We start from the raw sequence: 15761 nt of genomic DNA, 5'->3' as shown, positions 1-15761 counted from the left end.
CAAAAGTATCACTAACCATGATTGCATGTATTATTCATTTGTGCTTCTTTTCACTCATTTTCATGAAGGGTGCCAATAATTAAGTTTTGGTACGTACTGACCACTCAAACCACATCACTTTTATTATAGAAGCGTTCCGGTGCCCGGAAAAGAACGTGATGTCATTTCCTGTGTGGCACATATTTCAACAAAATCCCACCTTCTTTGCTTCGATTGGCCAACTCCGACGTTTAGCCAATCACAGCGCATTTAGACGCTGCAACTGTGAGCTCAAGGAGGTGGGGTTTGTACCGCCTCCTTGAATTACGGGTGGGGAAAGTGTTAGAGAGAAACCCACCGGAGTTGGTTCACGTTGGTGAAGATGGCGAGTGGTGCGGGGTCTCTAGCGTCGCTGTGGACCGAAGTCAACCGCTGCGGTCAAAATGGCGACTTCACGAGAGCCCTCAAGGCTGTCAATAAGAGTAACTATATATAATGTTTCTTTCCCTTCAGGTTTCTTTCACCTCAGCTTTCTGGCAGCTGTTAGCATGTTAGCATGTCGCGTGCTAAGCGAATGTGACTTGGCTGTAGCCAGTGAACGTTATGCTGCTATTCAGCTGTTTGTGATTATTATTTTTTTGCTTTGCCTCAGAAAATAAAACCGTTTTTAATAATGCGTAGGTGCAAGTATGAACTTTCTGCGGCTTTCTGAAGCGTGTGAGCTAAACAGTTTTCTGTGTGTAGTGTAACGGGAAGGTAATGAATGATTACGTGTCCATATCTTTACAGTCAGCTGCTTCTATAGCACTCGTTCATAAAACACCTAATTAAAGGAAAAGTCCACCCTCAAAGACATTAAATATATTTGTATTTAAAAATATGTGATGCGATTAGTAATTCCGGTTCTGTTCTGTTGGTTAGTCCTGGATTCTCGTTATTCAGGGGAGATGTTAGAGGTTGTGTCCCGCATTGACGTCACACGGGGACAGTTACAATGGTGTTTAATAGGAGAAAAAACTTTTTCAGCATCTTAAACTCAGACAGAGAGCTGTATGTACACACTGACAGGCGGCATGTCATTCGTAGTTTGTCTGTTGTGGGTGTGTAGATCTGTTATAAGCTCTCTTTTATTTTGTAATGCATTTAACGAGAGGTCACGGGGTATCAGTTGTTCTTCAACTTGTTCGCGTCAAACATTAAAGGGGAAATAATATGGGATAGGAGCTAAAATTCCTAAAGTGAGTGGGGAAACCCGAAGCAGCGTCATTCCAACATGTGCCATTGGATTTGGTTGGAGGAATCATTTGTTTGGATTTGACATGTTGCTGCACTATAAAATTGAGAGAACCTCCCTTTCGCATGTGCATACAGCATTCATGGGAAATTCAACGTAGAATTAGTGGAGACATCGGTGTAATGCAGGACTCGACTCAGCCGGTTAGTGTAGTACGAGATGACTAGCATGATGGTGGTGGTGGTATTCGCATGAAAGGTGACGCTTTAGAAGCTGATTTGTTTGAGCAGAGTGTACAGATGACGAGGAGGTGAGAGGAGGAGCTGGACAGACTGTTTACACTAGTGCGTTATAAAACAGTGTTTTAAAATAAAAACAGTCCTTGTCCACACTGGCGTTTCCGCTGTGTTTCAGAACCGATCTCAGTCCACACTACATGACCGAAAATGCATGTCACATGACCATTCATGCACACTGGGCATGCGTATACAAGTGAAAACTGGAAGTTGGTTGCTAGTCAACAGCAGGCACGCCAATGAGCATGATGGCAAAGACGTCTTTTTTTTTTTTTTTTTAAAAACATTGGGTTTATTACGTTCTAGTCATTCTATTTTCCATGTCATGCTTTTTCTTTATAAATATGGATAATCGAGGCTAGCATGTATGCTAGTGTGTACTTAATCAAACTCGATACAAATTCAAATAATTCACTTTATTTGTAACATTAGTACACTGGCACATTGCAGTGAAAACATATAAACATCATGGTAAAAACAGATGCATAGGGCACATAAGCAGTCATACACTCTTTATGAAATTAAACAATAAGGGATAATATTGTTTCTTTTTAATGTAGGCTGTTTTTTGCTGCTCTTAATGTGAACTGCTCAAATGGCTCATGGGTCAAGAAACCTTGTCACTACACATCTCACTCGTTTTCCCTTGGTTTCATTGTCCGCTGTGGACTCTCTTTTGGTCTAACCCAAAACCGGCGTTCCATGTAGGGTTTACACTGCTTGAAATGACATGTGTTACTGATTGCTCTAATCATAGCTTGTCTCTTGTGCATGTAGGCAGCTGCAGTATTATAAAACACAGAATTTAACTGCACAATGGCTGCTAAGAATGACGACAAAGCCAGAAAAGCTTACAGTTTAGTCTCCATGTTGTTGTGTATACGATCAAGGTAGCGTAATGGTCATATTGAAGGGGCTTAACAAATCAGGGAAGGATACACAATGATCCAGAAGATCCCATCAGGGAGCGAATGTGGGCAGCCATGCCTTCATTTTCGAGGGTCGAAATGACAGGCGTAACCATAGCAAAAAAAAAACGGATGCGTTTTAAAACGAAAAAGCACTAGTGTAAACAGCGCCTAAAGGACTAAAGCGCTGCTGCATCGATCTCTTTATAGACCGTAAATAAACCATCATGTCCTTTTTAAAGAAGTTTAAGCCCAGAAAACACGACTCGCCAAATAAATCCTAGACGCCGTTGGATCTCATATCACATGCTACTTGGAACGAGTAGTGCAAGTAATTCGGGGTGGAAGTGTTGCTTCAGAAGTAATCTGTAATTTAACTTGTTTTTGTTTACCATCTGTTTGTGTTGTGCTCTTTTTGTCTCTGTCCAGTTCTTCACGAGAATAAGGATGACGTGACGGCACTGCGCTGTAAAATTGTGTGTCTCATCCAGACTGGCGGCTTCAAGGAGGCACTCAATGTCATCAACACCCACACCAAGTCGCTCACGAGGTAAACGACACGTCGTCATTGTTCCAACAGTAACATTCGCATGCTGTGATCAAGTATTAACGTAGAATTGCAGTTAGTGACATGTTATTTAATCAAGCCCATTTAAGCATTCCGTAGTAGTATTAGCTGATTGAAATGCTGCAAAGAAATATTTTTAAATAGATATTTTTGCTATTTTTTATATATATATATATATATATATATTATGTATGTATGTATGTATGTGTGTGTGTTATATATATATATATATATATATATATATATATATATATATATATATATATATATATATATATATATTTTTTTTTTTTTAAAACAATCCTACTACTCAATTAATCTGGAAAAATAATTGATGGATGAATTGATTGTCAAAATAATCATTTGTTGCTGCCTCGCACTTGTGCAAAACCAAATAACCGAGCGCTTCTGAGCGCGGTGTTCTCGTTTCAGTTCTAGTGTATCTGTTGCGGTTAGGTTACAGTATGCAACCCATCTCGCCCCGAATTGACCCTACAAAAAACATCACTTTGACATCACTTGGTTTTGCTATTGCGAAAAAAAACCCAGCAATGAACTATTTGATTGATGTTCGTCATATCTGTCCGCAGTGACATGATCGGGTTTGAGAAGGCGTACTGTGAGTACCGGCTGAACCGAGTGGAGACCGCACTGAAGACCATCGAGGGACTCTCCGAACAGACCGACAAACTCAAAGAGCTCTACGGCCAAGTGGTGAGAACGCTCATACTCAAAAGTGATAAAATGACCGCCTTTGGTACAGTTCTGACAGGCCTGGAAATGTGTGTAAAAATCAATTATTATTGAATAGTTATTACACAACAAGGTTTAGAGTCTAAGTCACTTTGTTGTGTCCAGACATTTTAGCTCTGGGTACAGACTAGTAAATTATTTAGAGCTCAGTGTGTCTGTGTGTGTAGCTGTACAGGCTGGACCGGTACACTGAGTGTGAAGTGGTGTATAAAGACCTGATCAGAAACTCCCAAGATGAATACGAGGAGGAGAGAAAGACGAACCTCGCCGCAGTACAGGCTGCACGGAGCACCTGGGAGAAAGCCACACCTGTGAGTCAAAACGCATGCTTAGAGATGTTTAGAGAGCACTACAACGCACGCAGTCCCCATAACACACAGTCTGCCTGGAAGTAGTCAGCTTTTGTGTGAATGCCAAATGACTTGCAGTTTGAATATATAGTGCAATACACAGGGTGCAGAACGCATTTTATTGCCTGTGTCATGTACTTTATATAGAAGTAGGAAAATAAAGATTCAAGCTACTAAATAGGGAAACAAATATAGAAAATGCCAATCACAAAGGAACAAGTACTTAAGTATTCAGATTCTTCATCAGTGCTAATAGATTGGCTATTAAACATTTCTTCAGTTAATACATGGTTATTAATCATGCAGTAAATTATTAAACTGTTTTTTGTTTTTAAATACGCATTAGGGTAACAGTGCATTTTAAATAAAAAATTTTTTAAAAAAACACCGCAATTCCACAGTTATGCCTGTACTTTGACATAGTGCACTTCACTTGCTCCCTTGTTCACTTACTCCCTTGGTCACTGTGTGCAGGAGGACCTGGGGCTGCCCGAGAGCACGTATGAGCTTTGCTACAACGCAGCCTGCAGTCTGATCGGCAGAGGCCAGCTCGCTCAGGCCATGAAAAAACTCCAAGAAGCTGAAGGTCAGGGCTCGTGTGATTTGATTTAAAACAGGCTGTCTGATTCCAGTGCTGGAGGGGCTGTAGACTTTCACATCTCATTTTACACCTCAGTTAATCACCGTGGCCTTTAAAGTGCACCTATTATGGTTTTGTAACGTGCCTAATTTATTTTTAAAGTTCTCATACAATGGATTTACATTCATCCAAGGTCAAAAAACACTTTAATGTGCTCATAATTTAAACTGCAGCATTACCTTTTCCCCCCCAGTGTCACAAACAACTCCTTCAATGATCCGTTCTAAACTCCTCCTTTCAGAGAGCATACTCTGCCCTGATTGGTCAGATGTCCCAGTCTGTTGTGATTGGTCTACCACTGTCAGCTTGTTTCAAAAAGGAAACGCCCACTACCATAACGAGTTTCAGTTTTGTCTGTTCGCGAGCAGTTGATGAAGACCAGAGGTGGTGTATTTTGTTACAAACCTACGTAGATTAGTACAGGAAGTAAGTCTGGAACTACCAACGACTCGTTTCCTTCTTTTGGGCGTCAATAACTCCGTTTGTCGTGCGCTTTGATTTTTGAAACTTTGCAGACTTTTTACATTCACAAACAGCTCTATCACACACTATATGAAAGGTAGTGTTTGAAAAAACATAATGGGTGAATCTGGTTCATTAAAAGAGAAAATCTCTGCCGTGTCCCTCCAGGACCTGAGTTTAACCACTCAGGAATTCTCGGGAAAATCTCTTGTAGTTGTGATAGCAGTGATGGTTTTAATGTGTGTTATGGGGGAAAAAAACCCTGATTCTTTCTGACTCGGCGAAATATGATGGATAGCATTTTTCTATACAGTGCTGCGAAAAAGTACTTGCCTGATTTCTTTTGTTTTTGTGTATATCTCATACTAAATTGATTCAGAAATTAAAACAAAGGCAACCTGACTAAACACAAAATACAGTTTTTAAATGATAGTTATTTATTGAAGCAAAAAAAAGTTATCCAATACCAGCTGGGCCTGTGTGAAAATGAAATGTATTTGCCACCATAGTTAGTAAATTCCCAAATCTAGGAAACTGTATTCATAATGGGGTTCAGCTGGACTAGACATAACCAGGCCTGATTACTGCAAACTCTGTTCAATCAAATTGACACATAAATAGAACCTTTTCAACAGCATGGATTTGGTTATAAGGTCTTACCCAGTAACACACTATGCTGAAATTTAAAGAAATTCAAGAAATGATGAGGAACAAGGTGACTGAAATACATCAGTCTGCAAAGGGTTACAAAGCTATTTCAAAGGCTCTGGGACTCCAAAGAACAACAGCGAGAGCCATTATCTCCAAATGGAAAAGTCGACACAGTAATGAACCTTCCCAGAAGTGTCCAACCTTCCAAAATTCCTCCAAGAGCACAGCAACTACTCATCCAGGAAGTCACAAATGAGCCAAGAGCAACATCAAAGGAACTACAGGCCTCTCTTACATCAGTAAGGGTCAGTGTTCATGACTCCACAATCATAAAGACACTGGGCAAAAATGTCATCCATGGAAGAGTGGAGAGGTGAAAACCACTGCTAACCCAGAAGAACATTAAGGCTTGTCTGAATTTTGCCAAAACACACCTTGATGATCCTTGAACATGGAGAATGTTCTGTGGATTGATGAGTCGAAAGTGGAATTGTTTGGAAGACCGGTGTCCCGTTACATCTGGCATAACCCAAACAGATTTCCACAAAAAGAACATTATACATACGGTCCAGCATGCTGGTGGAAGTGTGATGGTGTGGGGATACTTTGCTGCTTCAGGGCTTGGGACTGAAGAATGTCCGGTCTTCAGTCCATAAGTTGAAACTCGAGCGCAACTGAATTATGCAGCAAGACAATGGTCCAAAGCATAGGAGTATGTTCTAGTCTTAGAAGTAAGTGAAAGACTGATCTCGGTAGTGTTTGGTTACACTTATTACTGCTAAAGGTGGCACAACCAGATTTTAAGTTTAAGGGGGCAGTTAGTTTTTCACATTGGTGATGGGTGTTGGATGACTTTTTTTTCTTGTTTTCTTGTTCTCTTTTATCATCTGGTTGGTATTTACTGTAAAAGTAGCTGTTTGGATCTATTTTTTTTCCCTCCATTTCATGTTAAATTCTTTCATGATTTTTAAATACTGAATTGACTTTATTAGTATTCCTAATACGCACCATAAAATGTATAATACATATGTGTTATGTTGTAGTAGCATTCATAAGCCTTTATAATACATTAATAATGCATGCATCTTTTATAAAGAGAGAATATAGAACAACCCTTATTTATCATTAGCAGCTGATTGAGATTGTTACTGTGTTTTTTAGTATTCATTGTTTTTGAATCCACATCCTTTGGATTATTCTTTTTTTATTAATAGCACTTTCATGACACTGGGATAATGTTGTAGAAGGTGTACGTACTGTAATATCCATGTAAAAGGCATTCTAAAAGCTCTGTTTGGATACGAATATGATTTTTGTCTGATTTATTTTATTATTATTACAGAGCTCTGTAGGATATCTCTGGCAGAAGACTCAGTGAGTGTTTCTTCTTTTTTCTTTTTTTCTTCTTTTTCTTTAAAAGACAACACTTTCATTGTTCAGCATTTCCTTTTGCATTTATTTGGCTTTTCAGGATTTAATCCAGGACAATTTACAATGTAATGCAAATTGGACAAATCCATTCCAAGCCTTTTGAAGTTTAGAATGAACCCCAAAGAAATGGAAAATATAAGATGATGAATAGTTTTATGGGTGTGTGGTTTGGATTTAATGGTAATTACGTGAACTGTTTGTTTTGTAGGACATGACTGAGGAGGATATAGACGCTGAGCTGGCGGTGATCCACTCTCAGATGGCCTATGTCATGCAGCTCCAAGGAAGGACAGAAGACGCGCTGCAGCTTTATAACCAAGTCATCAAACTGAAGTAAGAACACATACTCTCTTGCACGGTTTTCAATTATAAAGGCAGTTCACTTATTTAATCATTGATTTACAGAACATGTACTTTTTTATTCATTTGCACTTGCGTTTAGTGTTGTGGAATCAACACCTTCTGACCAATCAGAATAGAGAATTCAACAGTACTGTGGTATTAATACATATGAACATCTAAAAGCCAGTTTTTAAAACCGTTGTAATGACTCTTTTCCTCAGGCCATCTGATGTGGGTCTGCTAGCAGTCACTGCCAATAACATTATCACCATCAACAAGGTAATACAAGTGCCTAGCGTCTGAAGTGTTTAATTATACAGTCCTGCAGCTGTGAGTGTGGGTGGGCAGTATAGCAAAAATTTGAACTATTTACAGTGTGGTTTGTTATGGAAGAAGCACAATGGCACAATTGATGGCAGAGATGGAAACTTGAGTCTGGACTCCAGTCACACTTGCGTCGCAAAAGAAATGACTTGCGACTTGACTTAGACTCATGAACAACTGACTCGAGACTTGACTTGGACTTGAAGACCGAGACTTGTGAAAAATACAAGTCATTTTGGTTTGGCATTCCCGATACATTCTTTCTATACTAGAGAGAGCGGCAGCAAATATCACAAGAAGTCATCTCTAAAAATACCAAGCCAGAATTATATACACGCTTGACGCATCTGAAGGCGTGTTTTCATCACCCATTGGGAAAGTGCTGTTATATAAATGAACAACAAACAATATAGCCAAGTCTTACCATGTGATGATCTTCATGTCATTTAATTTGAAAAGCAGTCAATTAATCCAAAAGGAAGCCGCTGTGTCACACAACTGTCGGGGGCTTGTTTGCTGATCATTTTAAAGAAGTACAAATGTTTTCCATGTCCTTCTCATGTTTTTTCCCCCAAGTATTAGCTACCATATGCATATAATATCCAAGTTTACCAAGTTAAATTGCATCTATACGTGGGGGTTTTGTTACCGCCAGCGCTCACTGGATGACTACTTTACCTATCATTACTTGAGAACTACAGCAAATTACGGCATCTCAAATAGCTTACAAAAACACAGCACATTCGTCCTCGTGGTGACTGTCTCAAATGGTATAAATGCTTTCTAAATGGTATAAATCACCTTCTGAAGGGCACCAAGCCAGTCATGCTGTAAGATTGCTTCAAACTGAATTTCCAGTAGAAATTACTTAAAAATTGAGTTCCAAGTGACCATTATTAATAGTTTGAAAGTAATAGTTTTTTGATTGTGTATAAAAATTGAATTAATGATTTAAGTGAAACCTTGTGTGCTTTATTAGACAATTTTGTATACATGAACAAGACATTCTGTAGAAGTAATCAGTTTTAATATTTAAAATTGATTTAGCCTCATACACTGTTAATTACAATAACTAGCTGAAAGAACTGTTGCTAAAAATAGAACAAAGACTTAAGACCTAACTTGGACTCCACCTCAGAGACTTGACTTGGACCTCAGGGACTTCTGAACATGTCTAGTTGATTGCATAACATGCATCATCTGCTTGTTACTGTGAGGTTTTAATTGAACTTGTTTTTTTTGGTTCAGGGAGGCAGCATATCTTTAAGAACTGAGCTGCTGTTCTACTGATATGAGGACAGACTGTTACATAATCAGATATGGGAGTTTCCCAATGCGCGGTGTAAAAATAATAAATATGAAGAGTTCTACATATTGTACCTCTGGCTTTGAGTGAATAACTTTATCAGAAGTAAAAACCTTTTTTGCAGAAAAGAACTGGGCACAAACAGGTCTTATTTCAATGCTGTTAACGTAAAGAACTTGATGCTTATGTCACTGCAATATTCTCAGTAAAGTGAATCATGACCCACTTCTTTGTGATTACAAAATTTATCTTCATATCACGCAGCTCTAGTGTCTAGCATGGCTTTGTGTGTTCACGCTGATTCTGCAGGACCAAAACGTGTTCGACTCCAAGAAGAAGGTGAAGCTGATGAGCGCAGAGGGTGTGGAATACAAACTGGCCAAGAAGCAGCTGCAAGCCATTGAATTTAACAAAGCACTGCTAGCGATGTATACAAACCAGGTACACGCACTGTGTGGGACACAAGTCAAAATAACATACAGATAAAATGCTTGAATACGTACTTTTAAACAACAAGCTCCATTTAAACAACAATGAAGGCTCTGTTGGGATGAAGGATGATATCAGTGTTGGAGCTGCTAAATTACATGCAGGATTAAGAAGTTTAAAATGTTTATTTCCCAGGAGCTATGGGTCTATTTGAGCTGAAATTTAGTGTGCGGCATTATTTTGTTCGTTTGTAAGTGGCTTTCCAAGGATGACAGAGTTACTTAAAAAACATGGCCACCATTAGTTAGCTTTCATGGGACCTGTTTCATACACCTGAAGAAAGCATAAGTGTTTTGTTTTTTGTTTTTTTAAATTTGGCATTCTTCTGATCGCAGTAATTGTGAATGCTGTGTGATTTGATAGGCTGATCAGTGCAGAAAGTTATCCGCAAATCTGCAGTCACAGAATCCTGGACACCCACAGCCAGTTCTCATCCAGGTGGCTCAGCTGTGTCGAGAGAAACAACACGGCAAGGCCGTGGAGCTGCTGCAGGTACAAATGCATGTTTAACATAACGATATCTACCTGTGTTCCTTTATTTTTATATATATATATATATATATAAATAAATATAAAACGTAAAAAAAACGTGAAAACGTAACCGGTTAGCTAGCTAGCTAGTCATCTGGTTAATTATCTAATATTGTAATTAATTGTCTGGCAGAATAAAGTTGTGGTCGTGTCCTGGCATGCATGGCCTCATTTTGGTTAAATTACAAAAATCATGACACATGATCATCTGACATTACAATTAATGCATTTATTTATATTTCCTCTGCTTGACATAGTACGTAATACTTAACCACTTTAGCTTGACATAGTACATAACATTTTGGTTAACATCTCCCTAACTAGTTAGATGTCATTAGGTAAGCTATTTTATGTAAATACAAGTAGTTGCCACAATTACGAGCAAATTTGGTTTATTTTGACAATATTGTATTGTAAATTATATATTTAGTCTATAAACCCTACCAATTATGGACTTTGCAGTGCCAAAAAGGGTCTCTCTCTTTCTCTCTTTCTATCTCTAGAGTTTTTCAGAAAAGCATCCTGAAAGTGCATCTCGAATCAAACTGACCATGGCACAACTCTATCTGACTCAAGGTTTGTTTTTGTTTTTGTTTTGTTGTTTTCTTTGTGTCACACACACACACAATCACATGAAGCACTTCTAGCACTTTGAAGTTTACACTATTCTCTTGTCTTCTTGTAGGTCATGTGACTAAAGCCTGTGACATTCTGAGGTCGATAGAGGATTTTAAGCACAAACAAGGAATGGTAAGATTTGCTGTATTAAGTAGTCCAATTCTATGCTCCTTTAAAAAGGTGGCAGAAATTATATGTGAAGTTACATATTTGTGTCATGCAGGTTTCTGCCCTGGTCACAATGTACACACATGAGGAAGACATTGACAGTGCTATTGATGTTTTCACCCAAGCCATCCAGTATTATCAATCAGAACAGGTAAGACCAAGAAACAACAACTAATTCAAATTCTGAAAACTACATTCTTGAATAACAACCAAGTGAAAGTAGTGCATTAAAAACAGTTCCTGGTGGAGGACTCAGACTTGGTTTAGAAATGAGAAATTTCTCTCTTCTCCTCTCAGCCGGGCTCTCCAGTGCACCTCTCCCTCGTCCGTGAAGCGGCGAATTTTAAGCTCCGTTACGGCAGAAAGAAGGAGTGCATCATTGACCTGGAGCAGCTGTGGAAGCAAAACCGTAAAGACGTGCATACTCTGGCGCAGCTCATTTCCGCTTACTCGCTGGTGGATCAGGACAAGGCCAAAGCGTATCCTTGTGCACATGCACACCATGTTCATTCCAATATTTATTCCACAAGGTCCCACCCCTGGGTATTCTCAAGGTCCTTTTTGAGCATTGTGTGGATTTGAGCATGTCTGTCATCCAAAGTGTGTGCTGAAGTTTTCCTGAGCTGCTCTCTCTCAGGCTCAGTAAGCATCTGCCCTCTCCTGACACCATGTCCTTTAACATCGACGTGGACGAGCTGGAGAACTCTCATGGAGCCACGAACGTCAGAAAGAAAGCGGCAAAAGTTGTCGGTGAAAACCCACCCAAGGAACAGGGGTACATACTGTGGTCTTTTAAATATTGCTGCACACACCAGTTAATTGTTCTTGTTGATAAAATATTCAATTCAGTGTAAATTATTTTAATATTTGTTTTAGCCAAGTGGACATTAAAAAGAAGAAGAAAAAGAAGAAAGGTATGTTTGCATGTTCCAAATCAGTGTGTGTGTGTCTGTGTGTGTGTGTCTGTGTGTGTGTGTCTGTGTGTGTGTGTCTGTGTGTGTGTGTCTGTGTGTGTCTGTGTGTGTGTGTGTGTGTGTGTGTGTGTGTGTGTGTGTGTGTGTGTATGTGTATGTATTTATTTATTTATTATAAAGGGTTATTTAGTTCATTATTGATTTGATTTGCCCACCCCAGGTAAACTACCCAAGAACTGTGACCCTAAATCAACCCCTGACCCCGAGCGCTGGTTGCCTATGCGAGAGAGATCATACTATCGCGGCAGGAAGAAGGGCAAGAAGAAGGAGCAGGTGGGAAGAGGAACTCAGGGAGCAACGTCAGGAGCTACGGCAGAACTGTGAGTTTAAATACAGCCAGCACTAAAAAGCAAACCCTGTTCACTATATAGTGCACTATTTTGGGAATCTGCCATATCCTATTCACAGCCATAAAGAACAGTGGAGAATATTTAGTGATTAAAATCCAAAAACAAAAAAACAGAATTCACTGTGATTAAAGATATCATGACCTATACAGAGATTCTTGTGTGTAGTTTGAGATATGTCCATAGTTGAGTGATGAAAGCAGGATGTCTGGTATAGGTAGTGTATAGAGTGAAACAGTATGTTGCAATATTGATATGATCTGATTCGGTTCAGCATCTACTTGATGCAGGCTTGATACAGTAAGATGATGTGAATTATATTGTGTTTCATTAGCATTTGGGCACTGTATGTTTTCTCACTGTACATTTTCTGTGACTCAGAGATGCCAGCAAAACAGCAAGCAGCCCCCCCACGTCCCCTCGCCCTGGCTCTGGCACCGGCTCTGCCCCCAACGTTGTGCCGCCACGGCAACAGAAACCTGCTGCTCCTGGAGCAACACGCAAAAAAGCCCCGCAGAAGAAAAAGAAGGGAGGAAAAGGAGGATGGTAGATGAAAGGCTGACGTCCAGAGTCATTCCTCAGCTCCTTCCTTGTGTGTCCATCTTTGGAGATTTTGAAATGCTAACTGAAGGGAGTTAGAACTCTCAAAATATCCAAGGAGGGATCAGGGAATGATTTTGGATTAGACGGATGGAGACGTGTAGAAACAGAAATCTGACCCAGGGAATTTTGTTTGTTTGTTTGTTTTTAACCATCACATTCACTGGTTAATCTTACGTTTATCATATAAAACTAATTTTACAGTGAATAATTAAGTGAAGAAAGTTTTCATGATCAGATGAGTGTTTGAAACAATCTACATTCTCAGTTTTAACAAACAGATGTTTCATACCTGTAATCCAAGGACCTTGGTTTTATATTTTATTCCATGACCATGTTTTCTTTTTTTTTCTCTTTTTTTGTGGCCCATTAAACAAAACAGAAACTGCCTGGCCATGAATTCATTAGTTCATATTTCATCACTGTTTCATTTGACAAGACTTGCCTATTAAATCTGTATGCAGAGACAGTAACTTTGTGTCAAACAACAAAGAGAGAGGCTGTTTATGCAAATTCAAATATTTATTTTTCAAACTCCTGGATATATTTCACTTGTAACTATTATAATTTCAAGAAAGGCATGTCCTTTGGCCGTTTTGTTGTTGTAGGGGAGGCTGAAAATCAATCGAACAGGAAGTGCAGCTCCCATGTAAAGTCTCAATAAAATTTCCTTGAGAACAGAAAATCTATTTTGCACATCTTTGTCTGGAATGTATGCATATTAATGTGACTAGTTCTCCATATATACATTAAACATACAGTACAGTTGTGCTTGGTTTGGATTATACATACTGCATATTAAAGTTTTGGGTGGTGGAGCATTCTCAACACAGTAGTGACACTACTGATGTGGTGGTAGTGTATGTGGTGCTGATACACTTGTATCAGTTATAGCAGTAGTGATGGTTTTTAACACTTACTGCACTTTAATAGCTTAATAGTAGATCTTGAGCTTAGCCTGGGAACATTGGGCCCAGTCACAGGGAACCATACACACACATTTACACAGTAAATCAGTTTTAGGAACAATCCATCAACCGGAATGTTTTTGGGAGTGAAACTCCCCACACACTCACGCACACACGCACAGTAACCCGATCACAAGATCGGACCAGGTTCCTGGATTTGTGAAGTGGAAAGGTTATCCACTGTACCACCATGCTTCCCCCACTTTAATAATGCACAGATTAATAGAGTAGGGAGTCCTAAATAATATCTTGTTGCCTTATGCCAAGATCTTGAAAAAATAAGAAAAATCTTCAAGACATTTTTTTTAAAACCAAGAAAAAGTGACTGGTGATGTAATAACGGTTTGTAGTTGTTTAGTTTTGTAACACCAAAACAATTTAGTTGACAATATGAAGTGTTTGTCTTGGCAAACTGCTGTTTCACAAACTGAATCAAACATCATCCCATTGTTGATTATTTTCCTGTAATAGCGTGCCTTGGTGTTTGTTTATTTTTTGTCTTAAAGTAATTACACTGTATGAATATTTTAAGGCTATCTTCTAAGGAAAGGTACCGAGCCAGGGTTGACTGTTTTTACATCAAAATGAGAGTTTTAGAGCAAGATTGGGTACAAAGGTACAGTGCATCCAGAAAGTATTTGCACCGCTTCACTTTTTCCACATTTTGTTATGCAACAGCCTTATTCCAAAATGGATTAAATTTATTATTTACCTCAAAATTCTACAAACGATACCCCATAATGAAAACTTGAAAGAAGTTTGTTTGAAATCTTTGCAAATTTAAGCCTCAAGTCTTTTTGAGTATGATGCTACAAGCTTGGCACACCTATTTTTGGGCAGTTTTTCCCCATTCTTCTTTGCAGGACCTCTCAAGCTCCATCAGGTTGGATGGGGAGCGTGCACAACCATTTTCAGATCTCTCCAGAGATGTTCATTCATGTTCAGGCTCTGGCTGGGCCACTCAAGGACATTCACAGAGTTGTCCTGTAGCCACTCCTTTATTAACTTGGTTGTGTGCTTAGGGTCATTGTCCTGTTGGAAGATGAACCTTCGCCCCAGTCTGAGGTCCAGAGCGCTCTGGAGCAGGTTTTCATCAAGGTTGTCTCTGTACATTGCTGCATTCATCTTTCCCTCGATCCTGACTAGTCTCCCAGTTCCTGCCACTGAAAAACATCCCCACAGCATGATGCTGCTGCCACCACCATGCTTCACTGTAGGGATGGTATTGGCCAGGTGATGACTGGTGCCTGGTTTCCTCCAGACATGATGCTTGCCATTCAGGCCAAAGAGTTCAATCTTTAGTCTGAGAGTCCTTCAGGTGCCTTTTGGCAAACTCCAGGCGGGCTGTCATGTGCCTTTTACTGAGGAGTGGCTTCCATCTGGCCACTTTACCATTCAGGCCTGCTTGATGGAGTTCTGCAGAGATGGTTGTTCTTCTGGAAGGTTCTCCTCTCTCCACAGAGACATGCTGGAGCTCTGTCAGAGTGACCCTCTGGTTTTTGGTTACCTCCCTAAGGCCCTTCTCGCCCGATCGCTCAGTTTGGCCGGGCGGCCAGCTCTAGGAAGAGTCCTGCTGGCTCCAAACTTCTTCCATTTACGGATGATGGAGGCCACTGTCCTCATTGGGACCTTCGATGCTGCAGAAATGTTTCTGTACCCTTCCCCAGATCTGTGCCTCGATACAATCCTGTCTCGGAGGTCTACAGACAATTCCTTGGACTTCATGGCTTGGTTTGTGCCCTGACATGCATCGTTAACTGTGGGACCTTATATAGACAGGCGTGTGCCTTTCCAAATCATGTCCAATCAACTGAATTTACCA

The 15761-nt window shown here is 39.7% G+C and overlaps 1 protein-coding gene across 1 annotated transcript; it reads left to right on the top strand.

The window, feature by feature from the left end:
- Window positions 1-301: 301 nt before the first annotated feature.
- On the top strand, window positions 302-13719 carry srp72 (signal recognition particle 72). Its single transcript, XM_053650274.1, has 18 exons — window positions 302-461; window positions 2847-2967; window positions 3576-3699; window positions 3906-4049; window positions 4563-4674; window positions 7184-7215; window positions 7481-7605; window positions 7836-7893; window positions 9554-9685; window positions 10097-10225; window positions 10768-10840; window positions 10950-11014; window positions 11106-11201; window positions 11348-11529; window positions 11688-11825; window positions 11927-11964; window positions 12185-12344; window positions 12753-13719. The coding sequence occupies exons 1-18, from the start codon at window positions 362-364 to the stop codon at window positions 12919-12921; spliced, it is 1998 nt and encodes a 665-aa protein (XP_053506249.1). The 5' UTR covers window positions 302-361; the 3' UTR covers window positions 12922-13719.
- Window positions 13720-15761: the final 2042 nt, after the last annotated feature.

This window comes from Ictalurus furcatus, chromosome 2, assembly GCF_023375685.1.
Source record: "Ictalurus furcatus strain D&B chromosome 2, Billie_1.0, whole genome shotgun sequence".
NCBI classification, from domain to species: Eukaryota; Metazoa; Chordata; class Actinopteri; order Siluriformes; family Ictaluridae; genus Ictalurus; species Ictalurus furcatus.
The sequence above is the reverse complement of the archived record's forward strand: the minus strand, read 5'-3'. Positions and strand labels throughout refer to the sequence as shown.

Coding starts and splice junctions, on each gene's coding strand:
- srp72 (XM_053650274.1), top strand. CDS start 362: ATGGCGAGTGGTGCGGGGTCTCTAGCGTCGCTGTGGACCGAAGTCAAC. Junction 7,606..7,835: donor AACCAAGTCATCAAACTGAA/GTAAGAACACAT, acceptor TCTTTTCCTCAG/GCCATCTGATGTGGGTCTGC. Junction 11,202..11,347: donor AGTATTATCAATCAGAACAG/GTAAGACCAAGA, acceptor TTCTCCTCTCAG/CCGGGCTCTCCAGTGCACCT.